The sequence below is a fragment of the Castor canadensis genome, chromosome X (genome assembly GCF_047511655.1).
Source record: "Castor canadensis chromosome X, mCasCan1.hap1v2, whole genome shotgun sequence".
NCBI lineage: Eukaryota > Metazoa > Chordata > Mammalia > Rodentia > Castoridae > Castor > Castor canadensis.
The window spans coordinates 92,697,474-92,713,241 of record NC_133405.1 but is presented as its reverse complement, the minus strand read 5'-3'; the positions used below and the strand labels follow the sequence as shown (position 1 = coordinate 92,713,241).

Below are 15,768 nucleotides of genomic sequence, written 5' to 3'. Positions count from 1 at the left end.
CCGCCTCAACTTCCTCGTTATTTTGAATAAACTTTATTGACTACTTGGAATTGCCTACCACCGCCACCGGGCTCCTCCCGGCGACTTTTCGGGCCGTCTTACTGGGACCTGGCGGCCGCTTCATCTCATTCCTCCTCGGTTTGTTCGTGGCTATCTTCTGCCGGCCCAAACGACGACGCCACTTGCCGGTTCGCCGGGCGGCCACCGGACTAGGCCCGGGCTGCGGTCTCCAGTAGGCCCGAACAGCCGGCCCCTGGGGAGTGCTGTGGAGAAGGCTATTCTGAAGCACAGCCGGGCGGCAGACATCGCGCGCCCCAGCGTGTGGTGGTTCTACGGCAAGGCAACCAAGGTTTGCAGGTTTACAGTGAAAATCCCACAATTCTCCGCGCGCCGCCTCTGGGGCCGGAACTGCCGGGCCAGCCTCCGCTGAGCGAAGCGCCGTGCTGCCCCGGAGCGAGCCCAGCCTCCAGCGAGTGTCTGGAGCTGAGCTCTGCGGGCGTGAGGAGTCCCTGCAGCCTTTGGCATGACGAGGTCCCTGTAGGGTTCCGGAGCGAGGACATTCTTGTCAGGTTTGGGGCGTGAAAACGTTTCTGTCAGGCGGGGATGTGGAAAGAGACTCAAGTTTCGGGGGGCTTGCAAGCACGATATTCCTGTCAGTTTCAGTATGTAAGATGAGCTCTTTGCCAGTTTACGGGTGCAATGGATTCCTCGTCAGTTTGAGGGGGCTGCAAGGGAATGCCTGCCATTTCTGAGCGGAGACAAAAAAATCTTTGCTTAGTTTCAGGAGTGTGAGGAAATTCTAGGCACGCTACAGGGGGCTTAAGGAGCTCCTTTTGAGTGTCAGGGGTGCGATGAGAGCCCTGTCATCTTTGAAGTAGAGGGCGAGATTGCAATTTACTTCCGTTTGGGGGGGGTGACGAGACTCTTGACTGGGTGGGGAAAGGAGTGATATTGAGTGTGACGGAAAGGATCATTTAAAACTCTCCTGACGAGAGCCCAAGGCTGAGATTTAACTTGAGCGCCTCGTCTTGTCTGCCTTGTTTCTGAAGGCTTGGAGATAATGTTCGAGTGACCTGAGCAGCCTTTCAGGGCTCCCCCACCTGTCTGGTGGCTCCTGTTGTTGTTGGGCGGGGGAGGAGACAGGGTCTTATGAGGTCCCCAGCCTCATTCTTTGCACTACGGTTTGCGTCATAATAAACGAAGCCGGGAGTCCTAGGCAGTAAGCGGCCAGCACTGAGAGGGTTCAGTGAGGAATTAAAGCCCCTTCCTGAAAGGTTTCCGATATTTCCATGAAACCCGGAAAAAAACTTGTCACTGCTCTGGGGCCTCAGAAGGTGGGGGGGGGCGCGTGGAAGGCGAGGAACCTTCCCGTTCTTTCCTTGTGGAAGCAATTCTAAAGGCTGGGTGGACCTCCGGTTGCCCCCTACAGCCCTACCAGCTGTGTTGCATCCCGAAGGTGGTAACTCCCTATTTGAGAACTGAGGGTTGCTGCCTGCGAGACGTGGGGGGGCGGGGACAAGGGACGGGACGGGGGCACGGACCTGATTCACTGTGTAAAAAGTGTTGTTTGTGCACAGCCATCGTCTAGGGAGGACGCTTGCTGCCCCTCGCCTGTCTTGACACCCTAAACCTGGCCCGCCGCAGACTGCTCCAGGGCCTGGTGAAGATGGCTTCGGTGCCTGTGTATTGCCTCTGCCGGTTGCCTTACGATGTGACCCGCTTCATGATTGAGTGTGACATGTGCCAGGACTGGTTTCACGGCAGGTAAGACGACCAGGCCAGGCTGGACAGGGTGCAGTGGCCAGGTGTATTCATTCTCTCCTTTTCTTGGCTCTGTTTTAGATTCTTGCTCAGAAACTACCTCCTACCCTAACTTAAGTTCACCACCACCACAAACATACACACACACAACCCAGATTTTTCCAGCCCTCTTTGCAGTCCAGGGCCTGGTTTCTTCCTCTTTCTCTGTTTTCTCCCTACGTGTTTCTTCTTTGTGCTTTGTTTTGAATCTCTATCTCTATATATACATGTACTAGATGGATAAGCTCCTTCCGTTCTAGCTACAGAGAAAGTTTCAATTTTGTATCTGGCAATTGTGTTGCCTCAAACGCTGACTTCAGGGGAGGTACTCACTGCATTTTTGAAATATCTGAGTCCAGTGAACATGGATTTCTGTGCTCAGAGTGGCCTTGTGCAAGTTGCTTTGCCTTGATGAGCCACATTGTCTTCACCTATAAAATATATCAGATACCTCCATTCTGACTGTAAAGCAGTTTACATATATGCAGTAACTGAAGGCAGAGATGCAATAATACATTATTTCTACACTATCTGTAGAACTATCCAACTAAATTGAATTAAGCAGAAGGGTTATTGGGTAGAACAGCAAGAGCAAAATCACTAATGAATTCCCTAAAGTTAGCCATGTGTGCACACAGGCACCTATCACCCAGGATTCCAGAGAGGTTAGTTTGTGGAATAAAACTATTACATTATCCCATCATTGGGATTTAAATTCCAGCTATGGAAATACAACCATGAGGGGAATTTATACACTGGAGTATATTAACTAAAAAAGTGCATGGTACCCTCCTCCTGTTAGATTCTAGAACTTTTCAGTTGTCACTAGTCCCTTCCAAAGGAGCTGTTCCACTTATGCTCACAAAGTAAGGGTACTGGTGCTGCTACAATACTGCCCTAATGTAGGTGTGGTGGCCCATGCCTGTACATCCCAACACTCAGGAGGCTGAGACAGTTGGATCAAGAGCTCAAGGCCAGCTTGGGCCACATAGTGAGTTCTAAGCCAGTCTGGGCTACATAGGCAGACCCTGTCTCAAAAAAACAAACAAAAATCCTGCCCTAAGCAAGGGCTGCCCCCGTGGAGCACATCTAAATTCACATTTAACTGATCTTTATAGTATTTACTATGTGCCAGGTACAGAGTTCTATTTGCTTCCTTATGTTATTTTATTTAAGAGGGGGCAAAAAGAGTTTGGGGTCTTTTCCTTTGCCCCAGAAATAGTGGGGATTAAGATGTCTTTCAGGATTCCTGGTTATCTTCGCTAGTGCTGATCAAGTCACTCAGCTTAAAATTCTTCCAGTGGTTTCCCTACAGGATAAAATTCAGTCTCCTTTGTGTGACAGACAAGACCTTTTGTGATTTACTTAATTCAGTCTTTTTTCCCATCCCTCCTCCTCCCTTGTTCGTTATGTCTCAACAAAACTATAGTTTTGGGAAAACGTTATGCTCTTTTATGCCTCTTTATCTTTGTGCGTGCTATTCCCACTATGTCTTCCCCTTTACAACTCACAGAATACTTTCTCTGTAAAAGGCCTGTTTCCTCTGGGTTCTGATTGCACCTTGTATGTATCCTTACTAAAAATATCATACTTAAAAATATGTCTGTGTCACTCATTACCCAGAGTTCCCCAAGGGCCAAGATGTCATCTTTTCACTTTTGGTATCCCTGGTTCAATGCTAAACATGTAATAGGTGCTGAGTATTTTTTTTGGGTGAATGAATGAGTCTTAACAAAACAAACAAAAAAACTATTGTCTGTGGCCCTTAGTTTGGATTTTACAGGAAGTGTGTAAGCTCATACCTGTAAAATGGGCTTCTGCTCACAGTATGGAGACTCTTAATTCCATACTCTTGGAATGGGAAATAGAAGTAAATGCTTCTTGAGTGCTTACTGTATGTAAGATTCCATGACAGGGATTTTGTGTAAATTTTTTTTAAATCTATACCCAAGCCTGAAAGTTAAATATTTTTAAAAAACATAATGCTTTATATTTTTTCCTGATTATATAGATGAGACATATTGTAGAAAATATAGAATAATGCCAGCTGCCCATGGCTCATGCCTGTAATCCTAGCTACTCAGGGGATAGAAATCAGGAAGATTTCTGTTCAAAGCCAGCCCCAGGAAATGGTTCAAAAGACCCTATCAAAAACACCCAGCACAAAAAAGAACTGGTTGAGTGGCTCAAGTGGTAGAGAGCCCTGACTTGCGAGGGTGAGGGCCTGAGTTTAAACTCTAGTACTGAAAAAAACAAACAAACAAACAGGAAATACCAAAAAAAAAGAAAAAGAAAATTCAGAAAAGCAATATACAATATAGAAGGAAATAAAAACCAACGGTGAATTGTGGCAGATAGTAGATTCATAGGTGTTTTTTTTTTGTTGTTGTTGGATTAGCTCTCATCTTGTGACTTTAAACACGTATTTTAATAGAATAGGACTGTATTATAAATAACCTTTTATAACTTGTCTCATTAAGTTATTTCATTTTTATTAGGCTATATTCATTGTGCAGGGGAGATTCATTGTGACAGTTCTAAATAGGCTTACATTATACATTGGTTAGATTGCCCCCACCAATGACCTTTTTTTTTTATGGGATTTACGGTGGAGGTTGAACTCAGGGCTTCGTGCTTGCAGAATAGGCACTCTATTGCTTGAGCCACACTTCCAGCCTATTTTGCTCTGGTTATTTTGGAGATGGGGGTCTTGTGAACTGTATGCCTGACCTGGCCTCAAAACTTGATCCTCCCAATTTCAGCCTCCCAAGTAGCTCGGATTATAGGCATGAGCCACTGGTGCCTGTCTTTTATTCTTTCCTAACATTATAATCTGAATATTTGCTAGGCAGGTCATTAAATATTCATCTAAACCTGATTTCTGATCTATATATATTTGTTACCGACTGTTTAATCATTTCCTTTATGGTTGTACATTTACATTATTTGTACATTTTTGTATTATAATGATGCTGTGATGTGATGAAACTTTAGGGGTTATGGGAAGGTTTTGCATCTTAGTTTGAGTGCTAGTGAAAACAAAAAGGAAAACATTATTTTGATGAGCAGCTTTGTACAGTAGACACTTGACATTTACAAGAAGCACTGCTGAGGCCTTCAGGAATTCCAAATTTACAAATATGGAAATAGGTCTTTGGTTCAGGCACCTCTTTAAACACATTTCTATGATGCATTCTATGTACACCCTGACATGAGTTAACTGCCTTAATTTTTCATGAAAGAAACCTATTTTTTTCATCTCTTCTTCTTTTCTCTATGGGCTGCCAGACAAGAAGGAAGCTAGCTGAGAATCAGATCTTTGGTGGTGGGTGGCTGTTCTTGTTTACTCAGTGCATGCGTGTTCTCTCTCTCTCTCTCTCTCTCTCTCTCTCTCTCTCTCTCTCTCTCTCTCTCTCCTCTCTCTCGCACACGCATGCACACATACAAACACCAAACTCATACTTCTCCGTTTAAGTTTAGACTTCAGCACAATTGAGAATTACTAAATATTGTGGACTTTTAATGGTTGCTTACAATAGTTAAAATCACAAATTTCAAATTCACAAATGCCTAGAGGTGACAGAAATGTGTTCACATCTCTGGTAGATTTCTTTTTTCTTTATTTGTTTTTCTCTTTAACAGTAAGGGTCTGGTAAATTTCTTGAAGTCCAGTTACTACCTGGTGATGTTACAGCATATGTGTGTGGGGAGAACTATTTCATTTTGCTGAAGAATATCCGGAAACTTGTGGAGTTTAAGTGACTTTCTTACATGGATTTTCAGTTCAGATTATCCATTTTCAGACCCCAAGTTCTCAAAGGTAAAAAAGAAAAACACATGGTGTAGCTTAATTTCTCCCGAAAGAGGCAGTGTTTTGCCAGAACACTTTGATTTGTAGAGCAGTGTTTCTCAAACTTTAGTTTGTACTGCAGTCACTTGGAAGATCTATTAAAACACAAACTAGGTAGACCCTAGCCTCAGTTTCTGATTCAGTGGGTGAGTGGGGCCCACCCTTGAGAACCACTAATTTAAAGCATTATCCCGTTTTAATTTCTTCCTCTTCTATGGGATGTGGTGACTTCTGATATTCAGGGATGATACCATTACACCAGTTCTCAAAGTGTGATTCATCAACTGAGAATTTGTTAAAAATGCAAATTCTTGGACTGGGACTGGGACTTAGCAATCTATATTTCAACAAATAAGTGATTCTGATTAACCCTAACCTTTGAGAATCGTTGCTGTACACTGGTGGAGAAACTTATCAAGGATTTATTGATGTCTGGAGTTTCGACAAAAAGTCACTTTCTTAATAGTTTTCCTGTTCATAAAAGCAGCATTGGTTGATACATCCCCAAGGAGGTGGCCATGGCATAGATTCATGCTCTAGAGGACAGGACACTAATTTCAGACCTCTGTTCAAATTCTGACTCTGTTACTTATTAACAAAGGATTTCATCTCTGTTATGACTCAGTTTTCCTGAGAATGGTTATGGTGATTTAAATAAAATCACTATTCCTGAAAATGGTATTCATTGAGTACCAGCTAATGTGCCAGTTGCTATGCTGAATGCTTCGCCTAATCATCTTTATTTAATCTTTTAGGATTTTTAAAAGAATTCTATTTTATAATTACGAGACTGTTCAAATCATCTATTTTACATTGGGTATGTTGTGGTAGTTTGTACTTTCCAAGGAATTGATCCATTTCATCTAAGTTGTCAAATTTGTTTATACAATTGTTCATAGTGTTCCATTATTATCCTTTTGATACCTGAAGGTTCTTTAGTGATATATATTGTCCCTGATATTTAAATTTTGATTGTTGCCTTTTTCTTTGTCAGATGTGGTAGAAGTTTGTCAGTTTTATTTTATTTTATTTATTTATTTTTTTGCAATACTGGGTTTTATTTAGCTTCATACTTACTAGGGAAGAGCTTTGCCACTTGAGCCACACCTCTGAAATACTCCTGATCGCCACCTCTGAGTAGTTGGGATTACAGGCATGAGCCACTACCGTACCCAGTCTTCTGTTTTATTTTTATTTTTGATTGATGCATAATCTTTTTAAAGTACAAGTTTTTTGTTTGATTGATTTTCTGTTGTTTTCCTGTTTTCAATTTCATTTATTTCTACACTTTATTATTTCTTTCCTTCTGCCTGCTTTGAGTTTATTTTGCTCCTCTTTATTTAGTTCTTAGATTATTGATTTGATGCTTTTTCCTTCCTATCTAATGTAAGCATTTAGTGCTATAAATTTTTTCTTCTCAACATTGATTTAACTATGTGCCACAAATTTTAATGTGTTTTACTTTTCAAGTAGTTTGGTGCATTTTTTTTTCAGTACTGGGGCTCGGGGCCACCCCATCAGCCCTTTTTTGGAATAGGCGTTTTCAAGATAGGGTCTCATGGAACTATTTTCGGGACTGGCTTTGAACCTCGATCCTCCTGATCTCTGCCTCCTGTGTAGCTAGGATTATAGGTGTGAGCCACTGGCACCTGGCTAGTTTGGTGCATTTTAAAATTCCTCTTGAGACTTTATGCTTGACCTGTGAATTATGTAGAAATGTGTTGTTTAGTTTCCAAGTATTTGTAGAGTTTCCTGTTAATATTTTGTTACTGACTTGTAGTTTGATTCCATAGTGGTCAGAGAAAATATACTTTATATGATTTCAATTTCTTTAAATTTATTGAGATTTGTCTTATGGCCCCGGATATAGACTATCTTTGTGCATGTTCCATGATCACTTAAAAAGAATGTGTATTCTGTCATTGTTGGGTAGAATATTCTGTAGATCTCAGTTAATTACTATTGGTTGATGATATTGTTGAATTCTCTATTTTTGCTGATTATCTAGTATGCAGTTATTGAGAGGAAGGTATTGAAGTGTCCAACTGTAGTTGTAGATTTGTCTGTTTTTCCTTTTAGTTTTACATTTTTTTACACATTTTGTTGTTTGTTGTGTGTGTACTTAAGATTTCTGTTTTCTTGGTGGATTGGACCTTCTATCATTATGTAATGTCCTTTTGTCTCTGATAATTTTTTTTGCGTGGATGTGTATTTTGTCTGATAATATAGCCACTTCTGTTTTCTTTTGATCAAGGGTTGCATGGTATATGTTTTTCTGTCCCTTTTTTTGTGGTGTAGGGCCTTGTGCATGCTAAACAAGCATTTCCACTGAGTTACACCCCCCAGTCCTCATCCCTTTCATTATATATGAAACTACTTATCTATGAATTGAGTTTCTTATATGGAGCATATAGTTCAACATTTTATCCACTCTGCTGATCCCTTTAAATTGCTATATTTAGACAGTTTATACTTAATGCAATTATTGATGTGTTAAGCTATCATTTTTAAAACTTCCATTTCTTCCCTCTGTTCTTTGTGCCTCATTTTTCTTAATTTCACCTTCCTGTGGGTTATTTACACCTTGTTTTGTAATTCTTGTTTTTCACAGTGATCCTTTTTTTTATTTGGTGGGACTTGGGTTTGAACTCAGGGCTTTGATTTTGCAAAGCAGGCATTCTACTGCTTGAGCCATGCCTCTAGGCCATCTATATTGTTTTTGAATGTCTCATAGGTTTTTTAGTACTTGCTCACATTATATATGTAACTTACTACAATCAGCTGGTATTTACATTTTCCCAGTTTGAGTGAAAAGTAGAAACTTCTCTTTAAATTTTTTTATGTTTTACTGTTTATAGCATAATTGATCTTAAATATCCTGTGTACAGTAAGAATTGCATTACATAGTGCTATATTTTTGCTTCAACTATTAGATATGATTTTAAAAACAGGAGAATGAAAGTATATTGTATTTACCCATTTTTTTCCCTCTTTCACTTGTTTTCTTTTACTTCCTAATGTTCCAAGATTCCTTCTGTTATCATTTCCTTTCTGTTTAGGATAGGTCTGTTAGCAAAAAATTTTGGGTTTTCTTCATTTGAAGGTATCTTGATTTCCCTGGAATTCCTGAAGGACCTTTTCACTTAATATCAAATTCTGGATTTACAGTTCTTTTCTTTCAGCACTAGAAAACTTGTTCTACTTCCTTTTGGCCTTCATAGTTTCTGATGAGAGATCCTCTGACATTCAAATTGGTGTTCTCCTTTAGGTAGTATGTCATTTCTCATTGCTTTCAAGACTTTTTCTTTAATTTTTTTTATTCTAGGAGTTTGTTAAACCATGTCTCACTGTGAATTTCTTTAAGTTTGTCTTTTGTTAAAGTCCTATGTCTAACTGAGTCTTTGTGCATTTTTTTCTGGTGCTAGGAATAGAACTCAGGGCCTCAAGCATGCTAGACAAGCACTCTACTTTATGCCCCAGCTCTCTGCATTTTTCAATATATTTTCTTTCTGTTCAGATTGGGTTATTTCTATTGTTTTATCTTCAAGTTTGCTGATGCTTTCCTCCATTGTTTCCTTCCTGCTGTTGAGCTTATCCAGTAAGTTTGTAGCCCAGACTGGCCTTGACCTCATTATCTTCCTGCCTCAGCCTTCCAAGTTCTGAGATTATACATGTACACCACCACCACACCTGGTCTGAGTTTTCTTTCACTGTATTTTTCAGATCTAAAAGAGTTCCATTTGACTTTTTAAAAAAATATCTTCTATTTCTTGGCAGAGACTTTCTGTTTTTACTGGTACTTTCTTTTTTTGAGATAGGATCTCACTGTTTTGCCCAGGCTGGCTTTTGAACTCACAGTCCTGTCTCAGCTCCCCAAGTAGCTGGGATTATAGGTGTATACTACCATACCCAGTTTCTTTTTACTGGCATTTTCTACTTGTTTATCACGTTTCTTTCTTTCTTTCTTTCTTTTTCTTTCTTTTTTGGTGAGACTGGATTCCTATTGTTTTTATTTTCTTGAGGCAGGGTCTTGGTATTTAGTTGAGGCTGCTGGCCTGGAACTTGTAATCCTTCTTCAGCCTCCTGAGTGTTGGTATTACAGACATGTGCCACCATGCCAGGCTTCTATTTTCTCAGCTTTGCTTATTTATTATCTATTTGGCGGTATTAGGGTTTGAACTCAGGGCCTCACGCTTGCTAGCTAGGTGCTCTACATTTGAGCCACTCCACAGCCCTTTTTTGTGTTGGATGTTTTTAAGATAGGGTCTCGCAAATTATTTGCCTGGGCTGGCTTTGAACTGTGATCCTCCTGATCTCTGCCTCCTGAGTAGCTAGGATTACAGGCATGATCCACTGGTGCCCGGCCCATTTTCTCTGCTTCAAAACACAGATAATCTTTATTTCATCTTATCTGCCTCTCTGATTTAAGGCGTTATCTAGCCAAATGAATATTTATTGAATTGGGTTGAATAGTAGATAAAGCAAGACTAGGAAATGGAGGAGGAGAGGACTTTTGGTGAGCAGAATAAACTGTCTGCCAAATGTAGTAGGGGTAGACAGCAAGAAGGGAACAGTTGCAGGCCATAGGGAGAGATGAGACAGAGACTGCATGTGGAGGGGGTACATCGTAAAGAGAAAGAGTGGCAGAGGAAGCCATGTGTGATAAAGCTTAGAGGCTAGAAAGAACATGGCATTAAAGTCCAGCTGGATTTTTAAAATTTTATTTTTAAATTTATATTTTTTCTCTTTTTTTTTGTAGTTCTGGGGATTTAACTCGGGGCTTCACACTCCTATGAGCCACACCTCCAGCCCTTTTTAGATTATAGACATGTGACCACTGTAGTCACATGGGGCCCCACACTTGATGTTTAATACTTCCCTGCTGTTGTGCTGAAAGTCTTTAATAATTTTACCTGTTGAATTTGTGATGAGACAATGGAGTGTATACTAGGGAAATAGAGCCTTCATCTTATTTATCACTGACTTCTTGCCTCTCTGAACAGGTTCCTGGCTGGGTGCCTGGGGCACTTGATCTAGAAGGTTGTTTGGAGAGATTTGGGGTCCAGTGCATGCACCTTGTGTACTGAGGACAGGGCCCCATGGTGCCTGTGAGAACCTAAATTCACCCCATGAGTATCTACATGTTTAAGTGATGTGACAATAAATAGCAAAAAAAAAAAAAACCAGGTAAAGTGAGAGACCATGGAAGAAAGGAAGATGCTTTTTTTCCCATATCTGAACAAAGGGCTCCCACTTTCTGTTTGCATTAGTCTTCACAAATTATGTAGTTGATGCTGTGTTTGAGGGGTAAAAGGTGAGGCCAGAGCAACAAGGCCTTTTTTAAGGAGTGTGGCAAATTTATACTTCAAGAAAAAATAAGAAGTCTGTGCTGTGTAAGTTTTGATGATGCATCAATGGCATCACTTTTGTATTTTTTGGTAGTTCTAGGGTTTGAACTGACAGCTTCACACTTGCTAGGTAGGTTCTTTACCACTTGAGTCTTGCCTCCAGCCCTTTTTCCTCTAGTTATTTTGGAGACAGGGCCTCACTTTTGCCCAGGACCATGATCCTCCTATTTTAGGCTTCCTACCATAGTTTGGATGACAGGTGCATACCACCACAACCCAGCTTTTGAGTTGAAATGAGGGTCTCACAAACCTTTTACCCAGGCTGGCCTCAAACTGTGATCTAAATTTAGCTTCCCAAGTCATAAGGATTAAAGGCATGGGCCACCAGTGCCCAGCTGTATTTTTAAATGATCACTTTGGTTATAGCATGGAGGACCACTGGGTGGGGACAGGGTAGATGCCTGGAGTCCAGTTAGGAAAGCAGGACAGTAATCTCAATTAGAGATAATGGTGGCCTGTATTAGGGAAGGGGTAGTAAGGATGATATAAGGTCATATGATAGTTAATTAGGAGATAGAGTTGATAGGACATGATGACAACTGTTACGATGTTATAATAGCAAACACATGGAGCATTTATTATGTGTCAGGCACTGTATAAATTAACTTATTTACTTTTGATAACAGCTTTATGAAGTAGTTACAGTTTTTATCCCCATCTTACAGATAAGAAAACTGAGACACAAAGGAGTTAAGTAACTTGCCCAAGATGCCAAAGCTGATAAGTTGCATAGCTAGGATTTAAACTTAGATGGCCTTTTTTTTTTTGACATTTGAACATTTATTAGACACTTACTGTTACTTGGAAATTATTCCTGTTGGAGGATGATGTCTTGTGACTATGTTTTAAAGAGCCCTTATCTTGGAGCGATGCATTTTCAAACATTCACAGAAGAAATAACGTGATGCCGGAGTTTTGCTTGAAAATAGCCTGGGAGGAGGTCAGGACATTGGGGGTGGCGGGCATTCAGCACGTGCGGGGATCAGGGGGGTCGCTGTGCTATTCCGAGGACCACTGCGTGTGTCCACAGCCTAACAGGCGGTGCTGCCCCTCACGCGGTCCCCCCGAACTTCTGCACACTTCGGGGTGCTCCCCAGCTCCCCGCACCAGCATGACTAGCCGGGCGACGGTCGCGGGTCAGTGGGTCAGGGACTTGCGGCTCTTAAGCGTGCAGCGCCGGACCCAACCGTGCTTGTGCTTGCGCTTGTGCTTCACGTTGCTCGGCCGGTACTCGTTCCCGCGAGCCTTGCCGCGGGCCTGCTGCGGGGCGTTGAGGCCGCAGGCGTCCGGAAGCCCCAGCCAGAGTCCGGGCTGCAGCCACCTGACCCCCAACAGTGCCGCCGACCTACCGAAGGGCCCCAACAAGGATCCGGTTTTGACAGCCATGTCCAGCTGCCTGTTACACGGTGTCGTGTCCTCTCCCCCCCATTCCATCCCAAGTTCTTAACTTAATGCTAGAATACCTATTTCACAATATAGCAAAGGGAGAAGATGAGAAATGAGTTAATGATGGCTGCCAGGTTTCTGACCTTAATACCTGGCAAAGTTATGATGCCTTTTGCTGAAGTAGGGAACCTAACAGAGGGAGCAGGTATAGCAATTCAGCAAGGGAAGAAATTGAGTTTGCACCAGGAGAAATTTGGAGAAAAGGTCTGAAATTCAGTGGTGAGCTCTGTCTTGAAGTTATAAATGCATGTATATATACAGGGGATATAGTGTCCTGGGAGTGAGATCAGTGAAGAAGTGCAAGGTAGTAATGCTCAGGTAATATTTAAGGACTGAGCAGGAGAAAAAGAGTTCATTGGGAAACAAAAGGAACAGCCACAGTTCTGTGGCTCCCCAGTTTTTTAACTCAGGAAAAGCCAAAGTCCTTATAATGGCCTATAAGCCCCTACTACATGAACTCATTACTTTCCTGACCCATTACTGTCCTCCCACTCTCCATTCCAAATCATGCTGCTCCTTTATTATTATTATTATTATTATTATTATTAATTTATTCACATGTGCATACATTGTTTGGGTCATTTCTCCCCCCTGCCACCCTCCCCCATGTGCTACTCCTTTGTGTTGCTTGAATATTTTAGACATTTTCATGCCATGGGGCTTTTGTACTTGCTGTTCTCTTTGACTGGAGTATTATAAAACCATATGACTTGCTCCTTTACTACCTTCATATATTTATTCAAAAGTCATTTTGTCAGTCCCTCCCTGACGTCCCTACCTAATATTCTGCCACCAATACCATTCTTTGTGACCATTATATATGTGTATAATAGAGAGGTTGAACATTTCTAATGTGCAATGTTCCGAACTTCAGATTTTTGTATTAGAGATGCTCAACCAGTAAAGTATGCAAATATTTCAAAATTTGAAAACCTCTGAAATCTGAAACACTTTGGGACCTGTAAGATGCTCATTAAATGTTAGCTGAAGGAATAGGTATCAGGCAGATGGGGTATTATGGATGTTAAAAATGGAGAGCTTGTCTATGGAGAGAGTTTAGGACTGGAGGTGTGGAAATGCTGATAAGAGGTAAAGTAAGGTAAAGGAGAGAAGTACTTATTGGATATATCAACAAGGAAGTCAGAAGGACATTGGTGAGATCTGTTTTAAACAAGGTGGGCACTAAAATCAGACTACAGCAGAGGACAAGAAATTTTTAGGGTATAGCAACCCTAAAAAAATCCTGCTACCAGTTTGACTCTGATAGAACACCTCTGGATATTACTAAACAGCTATGTATGGGAGGGAGACTTTCCATTGCATATACTTATGTACCTTTTGAGTTTTGTACCATGTTCAAACTGTTACCTATTCCAAAAAAAAAGGTCAGATGAAGCTGCATAGGTTTAAACAGAAATGTGTGGCTGTGAAGGGGTAGAAGGGCAGGGAGGGAGGGAAAGTGGGTGGATGGGTCTTTTTGTTGTTTAAGATCTGTGAGCTTGTTTAAATGCTATTATGAAGGAGAAGGTAGAGAGGACGAGGTTGAATACACTATAGAAAGAAGGGATGATTGAGAAGGTAAGAAAAGATGTGAGTGGGTACAAACACTGGCTTTAGAAGAACAAAGGAAAGTTAGCACTTTCATTGTTACAGGAGGGAGGGATGGATGTAGAAGGATGTAGATTTGGTGATGGAAAGTCAAGGTAGTTCCCATCTGATTACTTCATTTTCTATAAGTAGTAGGAAGCAAAGATCATTTGCGCAGAAAGAAGGAGAGAAGTGAGGTAGTGGTGTCAGATATTTGAAATCCATTGTGGATCCTGGGAAAAAGAGCTGGGTTTATCAGGTACTACGATGCAGATATTTTGGACAGTGAACTTGTTGTGTTACCAGTCCATGAGTGATTTTTTTTCTTTAATTATGTCTAGGGGTCCAGTGTTATGAGGTTGAACTGATGAGCTAGGGTTGGGGTTTGAATGTGGGGTGAAAGATAGTGGGGCAAATAAGAATATCTGAAAGAGAATGGCTGATGCTGGAATCTAAACTAGAGAGGGCTGGACACTGGTGTCTCGCACCTGTAATCCTAGCTATTTAGGAGGCAGAGATTAAAAGGAACAGCTAGAAGCCAGTCTAGGCAAAATAGTTGGAGATATCCTATCTTAAAAATACCTAATATAAAATAGGGCTGGCGGAGTGGCTCAAGTGATAAGAGTGCTTGCCTAGCAAACATAACGCCTAGAGTTCAAACCCCAGTACTGTCCCCCCAAAAATAATAAACTAGATAGGGAGGTAGGATGAAGTCAAGAATAAATGGGAGGATTAAGGGATTTTGAGGACAAAGGTATAGTGAATGAGAGCTGAATAAATATACTTGTGCTCAGAGAGAATGATGTATACATTTCATATTCAGAAGTGATGCAATGCTGGTATCAACAAGGTCTGGGGGAGAGCTGTTAGAGTTGGTAGTTGGTAACTGTCTGAAGATGAGAAAAGCCTGGGATATTCGGCCCCCGCATTGATAGTGATATCATGTAGGATATTGACAAGACTTGGGGTGAAGAAGCATCTGTGAGTAGGTTCTTCAGTGAGTATGTTGGGTAGATGGGTAGTTGGCAATGATAAAGAGAAGTCGAAAATGGTATGGCTGCTGGTATGAAACTCAGAGAAGTGGGAGATCTTACACAAAGGTAGAGAGATGATCTCAAAGTCTCATTGGAGGGTGAGGGGAGTGTGTACTCAGCCCAGACTTGAGTAGTGAATATGTGAGAGAATGTACAGCTTCTACCTGATGGGTCTCTAGCACAGTGCTTCTTAGACTGTGGATGAAGGATCAGGGTATTTTTTTCTTTATTTCCAGACTATACTGGACTGATCCTTTTTTAAAACAAATAATGAATTACTAGAAAAACAGTATGAAGAAAAAGCCATGCAAAATACAAGCCCTGGATTTTTACTATTAGATTCAGTCAATAGAAAATTATTCTTCTAAACTGCTGTAAAGTAATGCTTGGTCCCATTTTCTATACTTAACACAGACAGGTAGTAAATAGTTCACAGACCAGCATTAGTCTGTGGACCACACTTTGAGTGGCACTGGTATAGAGAAAATAGTTTTCTTGTAGACGAAACCACATTCAGTTAAGCCAAGAAGATGAAGGAGGATTTGTTGAAGGAGAAACTAGAGCAGCTTACCAGGGGATGGGAAAGCTGAGAGTATGACAGAAAAATTGGGAGCAGAGATAAGCAGTGGGTATTTGGAGTAGA

General features: G+C 41.2%; 1 protein-coding gene across 4 annotated transcripts in view; it reads left to right on the top strand.

Annotated features, from left to right (window-relative positions):
- The first annotated feature begins 208 nt into the window (after positions 1-208).
- Positions 209-15,768, top strand: part of Phf8 (PHD finger protein 8) — an 84,775-nt gene continuing 69,215 nt past the window's right edge. For 2 of the 4 annotated variants that reach the window (XM_020154053.2, XM_020154035.2), the window contains exons 1-2: positions 409-569; positions 1,578-1,764. In XM_020154053.2, the coding sequence (XP_020009642.1) occupies positions 1,667-1,764 (98 nt within the window). In that variant the 5' untranslated portion in view covers positions 409-569; positions 1,578-1,666. Of the gene's footprint in view, positions 350-396; positions 570-1,577; positions 1,765-15,768 lie in introns of those variants that run through there. The other 2 variants (XM_020154041.2, XM_074064117.1) reach the window with 2 other exon arrangements.